This window comes from Chrysochloris asiatica, unplaced genomic scaffold, assembly GCF_000296735.1.
Source record: "Chrysochloris asiatica unplaced genomic scaffold, ChrAsi1.0 scaffold00444, whole genome shotgun sequence".
NCBI classification, from domain to species: domain Eukaryota; kingdom Metazoa; phylum Chordata; class Mammalia; order Afrosoricida; family Chrysochloridae; genus Chrysochloris; species Chrysochloris asiatica.
Window position 1 is genome coordinate 892,438 of NW_006408962.1, and position 11,789 is coordinate 904,226.

The 11,789-nt window shown below is 38.5% G+C and overlaps 1 protein-coding gene across 1 annotated transcript in view; it reads right to left on the reverse strand.

Annotated features, from left to right (window-relative positions):
* Window positions 1–2,974: 2,974 nt before the first annotated feature.
* The window catches only part of TTC5 (tetratricopeptide repeat domain 5), a 23,385-nt gene continuing 14,570 nt past the window's right edge, over window positions 2,975–11,789 (reverse strand). Inside the window, exons 8-10 of the mRNA XM_006877143.1 lie at window positions 11,224–11,438; window positions 6,628–6,772; window positions 2,975–3,580 (exon numbers count right to left, since the gene is read on the reverse strand). Of these exons, the coding sequence (XP_006877205.1) occupies window positions 3,461–3,580; window positions 6,628–6,772; window positions 11,224–11,438 (480 nt within the window). The 3' untranslated portion in view covers window positions 2,975–3,460. The remainder of the gene's footprint in view (window positions 3,581–6,627; window positions 6,773–11,223; window positions 11,439–11,789) is intronic.

Genomic DNA, 11,789 nt, shown 5'->3' on the forward strand with positions numbered 1-11,789 from the left:
TATCCCCTGAAGTCACCACTTAGCTAAATAGCAAACAAGCTCACAAAATGAAACATTGAGTACCATTGAGTACCGTGCTCCTTTAGAAATTATATATGTATCTTGGACCAAATGGTCAACAACTACTATAAAGTATAGATGAGAAAGTTGGGGAGCAGAGAGACTAGGTTATTGGAAACAGCTGAAATAGAAATAAGAATGTTGCACAATGTGAACATAACCAGTATCACTGAATGTGTGTAAAAACTGTTGAACGGGAACTTGTTTTGCTGTGAACACTTTGGCCAAAAATATATTTTAAGTACAAAGCACTTAGAAGATGGGAACATTAGGAAGAATCCTGGTGTGGCGCTGTGGGTTAATGCACCAGACTGCAAAGCCCTTTGAACTGCAAGGTCGGTGGTACAACCTCACCAACTGCTCCTTGGAAACCCTATACAGGCTCAGTATGAGTCGGAATCGACTTGACAGCACTTAACAACAACAACCCAGGCATAAAGTGGGAATGTTTGGTACTTTTCAAAAGTTAAGCATGTACATACTTTTGTTGTTAAGTGCCGTTGAGTTGGTTACAACTCATAATGACCCCATATAGAAGCTGCTGGTGGGTTTGAACACCAGCCTTGTGGTTAGTTCAGTGCGTATTTTACAGTGCCACTCCAGGATGCTGGATAGTCTTATTATAAGTGCTATTGAGTTGGGTCCGATTCATAGAAACCCTGGATAGTTTCCAAGGAGCCGTTGGTGGGTCTGAACCACCAACCTTTCAGTAGGTAGTCCAGAGCTTCCTACAGTCCCACACCAAGACACCTGTATATTTTCTACTACCCAGCAATTCCATTCTTTAGTCACACTTTGAAGCAATGGTTTTAAGACTAGTGTGTGTCAGATACACCTGGAAGCCTTGTTGGGACCAATTTCTGGGCTCCTCTACCAGAGTTTCTCAATCAGAAAGTTTAGATTGTCAGTAAGTACCATCTAGTAGGTTCCAACTCAGTGACCCGATAGGGTTTCCAAGGAGCTGCTGGTGGGCTTGAACTGCAGACCTTGTGGTTCAAACCGACCTTGTGGCCTACAGCTTATCCTACAGCACCACACCAGGACTCCAAGTTTGGAATGGAACCTAAGAATTTACATTTCTAAGATGCTCTAGGTAATGTTAATGCTATTGGTCTGGGGATGTCTTTGAGATCCACTGTTATAAAAGAAAACATTATGCTTGTACATCACAGACATATACGTTGTTGTTGTTAAGTGCTATCAAGTCGATTCTGACCCATAGCGACCCTGTATAGGGTTTCTGAGGAGCAGCTAGTGAGCTTGAACCGCCAACCTTGCAGTTCAAACGGCTTTGCAGTCTGGCGCATTAACCCACAGCACCACATAAGAATATTAGTAATGTACTACCTTGATATCAAGGTCCCAGGGTGACACAAATGGCTTGCAATTGATTACTAACCTAAAGGTTGGCAGTATAGCAGCCTGCCTTAATACTGTGAAAGGGCTGGTGATTTACTTTGCTAAATATTACAACCAAGAAACCTTACATAACAATCCTATTCTGTAACACATGGGATCACCATGAGTCAGAATTGACTGAGCATCATCGGGTTTTGTTAAGTTTTGGGTTATCTTGACAGTAAAAAAAAAAAAAAAATCTGAAAATAACCACAAATATCTTTTATCAGTAGGATATATAAAATGTAACATAATCAGGCCATGAAAACAAGATCATGAAAGGCAAGCAAGGGCTTCTAAAGTATTGATGATATGCTAGGCTTTAAGTTGAATGGGCATTTCATGGGTCCTTGTATTCTTTTAACTGTACATACATATTTTGCATACTTTACTGAAGATATATACTTCACCATAAAATGTATTAAGTTCTGCTTCTCTCTAGTTTCTACGCAGTGGTCATTTTTCTGCTCTCTGGTCCTACATAAAACATGTCAAAATATCTCAAAAGTTGAATAAAAGGGGAACAGTTGCTGGATCTCTTGTTTCTTCATTATCTCTAACACTCATATATCCCCTTCCTCTACAGTTCTCATAGCCACGAGATATTTTTACGGGACACCTCAAGTCATGAGTACTCTTCTATGACTATGAATCTTAAAATATACCCAAAACTGAATGCAGTGTCTGAAGACACCGTAGCAAAACCTCTCTCTCTGGCTACCAGATGATCATTGGTGCTGTCAAAAAAGAATGTTTTTACAACGATATCATACTTGTTACTTACACTAACCTTATTTTGATCTACTGATTCCTAGCACATTTCATACAGGATATTGAATATATAGAAAGTTAATTTTCTGGACCAAAACAATGGACTTCAAAATTGTGTCCTGTTAGACACAGCTCTATCAGCTTCTTTAGATAAACAGACCCTTATTCTATCATCCAACCTGTGAGGTGTTCTGAGTTTTATGATCATGAGTTATCAATGGTATTCAAGTCACTGATTAACTGTTCAGGACTGAACCAACAACAAAGATCTGAGCCATATAACTAGACTTCCAAATTAACCCAGCATTAATGTACTTTCTGGATATACTCATTCAATTCTTTATTAATTCTCCATCACATTTCCCCAAGGATATTAAAAGAAACTATTGTCAAACATATCACTAGGATCTAAAGAAACAAATATGTAGCCTTCTCTGGTCTTTCAGTCTGGTAATGCTACTAGACTAGTACAGCTCTGTCATCTGGGACCATAATGAGGCAGATCACTCAAGAGACCCTGTATAGCGTTTATAACAATACTATAAACTGGTTTGTAGCAACTTTATGAGGCAGCTATACCCACCCTAGGCTGTCTATAGCCAGAATTCTTTTAACTGAGAGAGAAATAAACCATTTTGTATAAAAGAAAAAAGAAGGTATTGCTCTTATAGATTTAAGCAATCCTAAAACCAAGAATGCAAGCCTGGAGAGAATGAAGCAGGCTAACGACAGTGTTTGCTTGTTTTCCAAATGCATTTTAATTCTGTTCCAGCCCCAAAGAGGGAAAGAACCTAAATTTTAAAAATAAAAATTATTCAAAAACCAAGCCATTAAAAAATTAAACCCCCTCCCTTAGCAATAAATACTGAACTGATATATACACATGAGGCTCAGGAAGGAGGCAAGAAACAGGAACCTTGGGGACTCTGTCCCACAGCACGATCCCAACACTTCTACCAATTCAATGCTCTTTGCCTGAAACAGAGAGAGCAGTGCAGGAGGCAGGAGAGACACATCAGGGGAGTATGCAGCCCTGGGGGGAGTTCGAGCCTGATGACAAGGAGACAAAGAAGGGACACAGTGTGTCTTAAGAACAGATGAAGGGAAAGTCTTCATCTAAAACACGCTCAACCCAATGCTGTGGTTGAGTCACTGCATGTGGCTGGTCCAGCCGCCAAGTCCTCTGAGCTTATCGTCTCATCTCCACTCTCTCTTTAGCTTGTGAGTCAGGTTATTCGCACTGTGGGCGTGAGGCTACTGTGGCAGCAGCCTGGCTGCTGGAGCCCTGAAGCTTCCCATTCACCACCAGCAGGAGGGGCGTCTCCACACGGACACTGGGAAAGGAATAGTCCTAGAAAAGAAAGACACACAGGTTCAATACAGATCCTAAGACAGAAGAAATGCCAGTATGGGAATATACCACCTACAACATCCTCCCTTTTCCACCCAGGATATACAAATTAAAAACAAAAACAAAAAAACTACTGCCATCAGAGTTGATTCCAACTTAAGGCAATCCTATATAGAGTTCCCGTGACTATAAATCTTTATAAAAGCAAGCAGCCTCATCTTTCTCCCTCAGAGTGGCTGGTCGGTTTAAACCATCAACCTTGTAGTTAGCAGTCCAACATCTAACCCACAGGCTTCCAAATGGTCATAGAATAATTTAAGTGATGTGACAAAGCGCTATATGAGAATTAAGACAATGACATTGTTTTTGAGTGGGAGGGAAGGTGCACCGGATTAAATGTCTCTGCTGCAAAATAGGTGAATCCAGTACACCTTCTAGCCCAGAGGGAAAGGAATTCCATTGTCTTAATTCTCTTACATCATTCTCACCCAAATCACCTCTCTCATCTTGCATTGTTTGTTTTGTATTGATTGGACTTGGGAAACGAGCTATTTTTTCTTTACTGTCTACTTTGTTAGAATACATTTTGGTATGTTTCAAGTGCTATTTTGTGTGTTGGAACCAAATAGTTGTCAATACACTTTACAAGAAAGCATCTAAAAAGAAAAAAAAAAAAAAAGTTCATGGAAAAATTCCATTATCTCCATTCCTATTTTCCATGAATTTTTTGAAGCACCCTCATATACCCTTTATTCCTTTTCTCAAAGTTTGCAATCTTCAGAAGAAAAATTGGGGGCAGGTTGGATACCAGTAGTGTGAAACAGAGAAGGAAATAATTATCTGATTCAAAAAGAAAGATGCCTCCAGCCCTCACAGAGTCTGCCCTTTCCACAGTGTGTATCAACAATTAACTAGCTATACAAAGCTGCCAGCCAGAATAGTGGGAATTCTTAGAAACTCAAAGTTCCAGTATTTGTGTGGCCCTAAATTAATCTATCAAATATAAAATATTATTATCAATAGAAAAAAAAAACAGAATGAGTGGTAAAGACATTTTCCTGATTATAGAAAAGGTATAAGTTCACTTTACCAATTCAAATTTATTTTAAGTTGCAGTGCATGTTGCTAAAAGATATCAATTGAAAAAAAATCTATTGTTCCACTGGGGATGTAAAAGGGCTCTTCAGAGTAAGAATGAAAACTAAACAATTCTTATAAATGAGTTTAAAAATAATCCTAGCAGGAATAGAGACAAATAACCAAAAAAAGTATCAATTTATAAAAGGAGTATGTTGTTGCTGTTAAGTACTGTCAAGTCAACCCCGACTCATAGCGACATGCACAAAAGGAGCACACTCAATAAAAATATGAAAAAATGTTGCATTTCACCATAATCAAGAAATTATATCAATCAGTGTTAATGTTTTGGTTTGTTTTTTCATATAAAATTAACACATAATTTTTCAAATTCTTTGACTCAGAGTTGAAAATACTACAGGGAAACAATTATTCATACCCACTATTGGTAGCAGTAACTAAATGTTATAATGTTCCACAGAATAATCTGGCAATATATCAAAAGACCTGAAATTCTTCATAACTATTTTAATCCAGAATATTTGATCCAGAATTCTAATTTAAAATCTTATTTATGGAAATAATCATGGATATGGACAAAAATGTTTACTTTAGTACTTATTGTGTTCATGACCCAACTCAATTACCTCATATTTTCAATCACCTCATGTCTGTGAAAGTTGGACAATTAATAGGAAACACCATAGAACTGATGCATTTGAGTTATGGTGTTGGAGAATATTAAAAGTACCATGGACATCCAGAAGAACAAACAAATCTGTGTTGGAAAAAATATATTAGAATGCTCCTTTGAAACTAGGATGGTGAGACTTCATCTCTCATACTTTGGACAAATCATCAGGAGAAACCAATCCCTAGAGAAGGACATCATACTTGGCAGAGAGTCAGCAAAAAAGAAGAAGACCCCCAACAAGATAGACTGACACAGTGGCAGTAGTAACGGGCTCAATCCTAACAACTATGAGGATAGGAGAGGACTGGGCAGTGTTTTGTTCTGTTGTTCATAAACCCGATGAGTCAGAACCAACTTGACGGCATCTAACAACTACACAGTACTTTTTATAACAGGGCAAAATTGGAAATAATCTAGATCTGAGGACATTGAACTTTTTCTGTAAAGGACCAAAAGTAAATGTTTTAGGCTTTGCAAATCATATAGTCTTTGTCACAGAACAGTTCAACTATCACTGTAAATATAAAAGTAGGCACAGGCAATATAGTTAACAAAGGTTCCAATGAAATTTGAACTTAATTTTCATGTGTCGCAATTTATTATTCTGTTTTTTTAATCATATAAAAATGTAAAAACATTCTTAGCTTACATGCCACAAAGAACAAATGGTGGGCCAGACTGGTTGATGGGTCATAATTTACCAATCCCTAGTCTAGATGATGAAAACGTGCTCAAATACCTACCCTCATAAGATTTTTGTGAGGATTAAATGAGACAATGAAGGTAGTAAAGTCTTAGCACAGTGCCTCACACTCAGTTAATTGTATTGTAAATGTTGACTATCATCATCATCATCACCAGTACCATCGCTAATGACACAATTTTATGTCAATTCTAAACAATGTTATGGAATGTGTAAAAACACAGAAGAATGTTTGCAAACATTTACATATAATATCCTACTCACCATCTAAGATATACATATCTTACATATGAAAAACATATATACATATGAAAAACACATATACACATATATTTATGAAATGGAAAAAGACTGGGGCTATATGCACAGAACTGCTAACATCTGAGTGTCAGTGTTTCCATCCATTTTCTTATTTCTTTTTCCTTACCTGTAACAACAAGTTTATCTTTTTAGTATAACTAAATAAACTAAATCATACATAGACACACATATTACCTATAGTTTTTAAAAGCAGCAAACTCGGGTATACTTCCAGAGCTTTTCAAGTGGGAACAAATCCCACCCATCACTCACCTTTTCCTTGTGCTGAATTTGGTGAAGCCGAAGGTTGGGCTCAGGGATGGCCACAGAGTCGCCAATGAGTACTCCCCAGCTCTGTACCATGTTATACACCATTACTGCATAGCAAGGTCCATCCGAATCTACCAGGCCAAATGTACTGCCAGAATAAAAGAGGAATGTGGGCACCGGAGAAAAGAGCAGAAAACAGTGGCTTCAAAACACTAGCAAAATAAATTAATGCCTTTTCAGTTACTTATTTAGAAAATGTAGACAGTTCCCATCATCCACTAAGTATGCCTGAGTTATCATTTATTTTAGGTGTATATATATATATATATATAGAGAGAGAGAGAGAGAGAGAGAGTCCTGATGTGGCACTGCAGGTTAATGTGCTGGACTGCAAGGTTGGTTTGAACCACAAGGTCGGTGGTTCAAGAAAAAGACTCATTAATCTCATTTTGCCAAAAACATGGAATATACACACAGAGGTCATCCAACCAAGAATTAATGATAAACAAGTCCAAAATTTTGCAGCTGAAATATTATTCCTGACCTATCAATTTAAATATTACAAGCTTCATTCAATTTAACTCTACATACTAGCTGAATACTGTGCCAAGCATTGTGCTTAGCAATAAAATATAACCAGGTTGATCCTTAAACTGAATCTTAGCTTATTAAAAAATTGCTCGGTTAAAACAGAAAAACCAAAAACAAAAAAATAAATTAAAAACAGAAAAACTAATCCTCAGTGAAATTTGAACAAACAAACAAAAACAACTGTGGAGGGATGGGGTCAGTGACTGACTGGGAAGGGGCAAGAATGAAATTCCTCGAGTTATATTAATGTTCTGGTACGACGCTATAGGATAAGCCTTCGACCTCAAAGTCGGTTTGAACCACAAGATTGGTGATTCAAACTTAACAACCAACCGTTCCTTGGAAACCCTATACAGGGTCACTATAAGTCAGAACAGACTCGACGGCACTTAACAACAACATAATTTGATAAAGTTTGGACTACACAGGTTGTGTGCATTTGTCAAACTAGACAAATGGACACACTTGTGCATTATCACTGTATGTAAATTATGCATCAAAAGAAAAAACTGTAAATAAATACTGAACTCTAGTTAATGATTATATTCTAAAACATTTACCAAAAAAATGCTAATCTCTGCAATTTACTTTAAAATGTACCAACTATAAGACAAATTAGAGGATGAATAACAAGGTAGACAGAGATGATAAACTAAGTATGTGGTGTTGTTAACTGCCATCAAATCCGTTTCAATGGGTTTGAGCAGTCCAGAGCTTATCCTTCAGTGTCACACCAAGATTCAAATAAACCTTTTTTCTGCCAAAATTTATAACATCATTCGTAGGCCAGATAAAATTAGCAACTTTAAAATTAGCCTGCAATATTTGATCAAACATTTAATTAACTCACCCCTAATGTGCTGGCTAGAACTATGGTTGCCTTGGCAGGGCCAGACCCAGTGATTTTGTGGGCCTTATACAGCCTTGATTTAAGTGGTAAGTAATGTGTCGGTGTTCACTGGAAAAATCTTTCACCTTTATTGTAGGTTCAAATTATAAAAAAATAAAATGTTGACAGATAAGATCCTATGTCAATAAGGGAGCAAAAGGACTAAGAAAACAAATTGGCACAGAGGCATGAAATTAGCTGTTCAGAAATCATGGTTGGAACAAAAGACACATGTGGGAAAGTGACAGAAGATGATACAAAAGGTAGACAGGGAGCAGATCAGGAAGCACTTTAAACAAACACTAAGCTAAGCTAAGGAGTTCAAACTTTATCCTGAAACCACAAGGTGCCAGTAAGGGGCTTTAATAGGAAAGTAGTATAATGAGTTGCATCTGGGAAAGGCAGCACTATGGGACACTAGAGCATACAACAAGGAGTCAGAGAGACCTGTTTGGATCAATGATGTGGGGCTGAATTTAAGTCAGTAGAGCCATGGTGACACTGTAGGATAAGCACTTGACTGCTAACCACAATGTCAGCAGTTCAAACCCACTAGCCAACTCATTGGGAGACAGATGAGGCTTTCTGCTCCCATAATGATATATAGCCTCAGAAGCCCTATATAGGGTCACTATAAATCCGAATCCCCTTGAAGGCAGTGGGTTTGGGTTTTGGTTTTAGGAGAGAAAACCAGTTACCATTAAGTGGACTCTGACTCATAGCAGCCCCAGGTGTGTCAGAATAGAATTGTACTCCAGTTTTCAGTGGCTGGTTTTTCAGAAGGGCACCACTGGTCCTTTTTTCTACAGTGCTTCTGAGTGGACTTCAACATCTAACCTTTTGATTACTAACCAAGTGCATTAGCCATTTGCACCACCCAAAAACTTCAGAGATAAAGAAGTAGGGACAAAAGATGTGAATCTACACAACTTGGAGAGTGCTTCGATGAAGGCGAATGGAAAAGTCTAGAACAATTTCCAGAAGTCTTAATTGATTGAGTAGAGGTGGTATTATTCATTGATAGGAAATACAGAAGGGAGAAGCAGGCTTAGATGAAAAGACAACAAGATCAATTGTGAACACACTGAGTTAGAGATTTCTAGTTGGAGCCCGTAGGCAGTTAGTTACAGAACGCCAAGCTTAAACATATGACTTGGGCTGGAGAAACACCTGTGAGCAATACAGGAGGCAGCCAAAGCCTGGGTATACATGGAATAACCAAGGAGATGATCTACAGATGAGATGTACAAGAATTGGTCATCTCAGGTGCATCAATTCAATTTTGTAAAATTGAATTCTCAAAAACCATTGCAATCAAACACAGCACTCTCTTGTGAATGCCATCAAAGCCTAAGAATCCTGCTCAAAGGATATCAAGTAACCACTGACACCTGATGAAAACTGGCACCTATATGCTATCACAGTATAGACAAAAAAAGAGGAGACAAAAACAAGAGTTCTGGGAACATAACATTTAGAAGTCAGACAGAAAAAGAAATCAATGAATAGCAAAAGCTTTGTTCTCAAGGCCCCCTAAAATTTACACTGTAAATTCTCAGGACTCCTGGTGTGGCACTGTAGAATAAACACACTGGACTTCAAACCATATAAGGTACACAGTTCAAACCCACCAGCCGTTCCTAGGAAACCCTATACAGGGTTGCTATGAGTCAGAACCAACTCAACAGCACCTAACAACAAACAACCATTTCTCATTCCTCTTAGCTCTATGGTCTGCTCTCGTTAACAAAACTTTTGCCAACTATCTTCTTACTCTGCAATTCATCAGATACACATACCTCTAGAAAATGCTATGAAGAAAGCTTAGGCAGGTGGTGGAAACTGTGAGAATTTCAGTTTGGATGGAGGGGAAGAGGCATGAAAGGGGATCATGAAGGGTAAGTCAGAATACTATGGAGCCACTGGGTCAGGTGATTTCCATAATCATGAAAATTCAAAGGATCAGAATTTCAAGGTTTCCAATGGTCTTTAAAAAAAAAAAAAAGTGTAGTAGCCTGTCAAATTTCACAACTGGATAAAGGAATTCACAAAACACCAGTCTAAGGTAGAAAATTGGCTGTGCAAGAATCCGTAAAGACCTCTGATCAAGACTATCAGACATCACCTAGACAATACAAGAGTCCCTAAGTAGTGTAAACCATTAACACACTCAGCTGCTAACCAAAAGATGCTGGTGATCCTAGAAAAAAATAAATCTCATTAGATTATAGAAGGAGGAAATCAGTCAGCCAAGGGTTAGGAAGTGAAGGTACTGACTAAAACCAAGTACTTCCAAGATTTGAGTATCCTTAACTCATTTTTAATGCTAGACTATAAGCACAATTCACCCTTTGGTCTCTTTTTTTTTTTTTTAATTCCCTACAACACCTGGGGCATATAGTAGATGCCCAATAAATATTTGTTGAATGACACCTAAGACAATCACACAAGCTAGACCTTATATCTTAACTCAAAGCTCTCTCCTATCAGAACTACTAAACATACCCAAATCCAAGTAAGACTGAGAATTCTTCCTCCTTCAACTTGCATGATCATGAAAATACAAAGGGGCAGAAAATAATTTCTGAGAAAACCATATGCCTTAAAAAAAAAAAAAGAAAAGAAAAATGTGTAGCTTGTCATAATTCACTTCTGGATGTATGAATCCACAAAGTACAGGCTTGGGTACAAAATGGGCCGTGCAAGAATCAGTAAAGGTCTCTGAATCAAGGCATCTGATATGACATCTCTTAGACTCTTAGACAGTATTGGAGTCCTTGAGTAGTACAGTTAACGAGCTCAGCTGCCAACCAAAAGGTGATGGTTCATGTATACCCAGAAAGAAGGAAGACCTGGTGATCTACTGCTAAAACTCAGCCATTAAAAGTCCTACAGTGCAGAGTTCTACTCTGACTCACATGGGATCAACATGAGTCAGAATCAACTTGACAGCAACTGGTTCAACCGATTAGACAATACGTGTCCACAGAACAGCAACAGAAGGGAAGAAACCACTAATCTGTGCTCACTAACAATCTCCTCGGCTGTTAGCAAAAGGCCAGGAAGTGAAAGCAGTTAGTTCAGAAGGGTATTAAAGAGGAAAAGCAACAGACACTCACAAGGGGACTTTCTCCTCTGTGGTAAGGCTAAACACCACCTTTCCCAGGACCACAGCACCACTGTTCACACCAGGCTGCAGTGAACTCAGTGGCTTGAGCTCCAGGGTCACCTTCTGCCCAGAGGCTGACTGATAGCGCCCATCACCACAGGGGCCTAGGTGGGCCGGGCGCAGACTTCCCAGCATGCTCTGCAACTTCTTGGTCTTTACTTTTCCCTGCAAAACAAATAGGTAAGCCGGACATTAAGTCGCTCTCATCCATAGTCTAGTCCTTCTCTCCCACCCACCCTCCTCACTGCCACCTCAGCCTAGTCTATTCTTATTTCACTAATCCTATCCAAAATAAAACATGGGATCAGGATTGGAGGAAGACTCATTAACAACCTGCGATATGCAGATGATACAACCTTGCGTGCTGAAAGTGAAGAGGACTTAAAATATTTACTGATGAAGATCAAAGAGCACAGCTTTCGGTATGGATTGCATCTCAATGTAAAGAAAACAAAAATCCTCACCACTAGACCAACAAACAAGATTCTTATCAATGGAGAAAAGATGGAAGTTGTC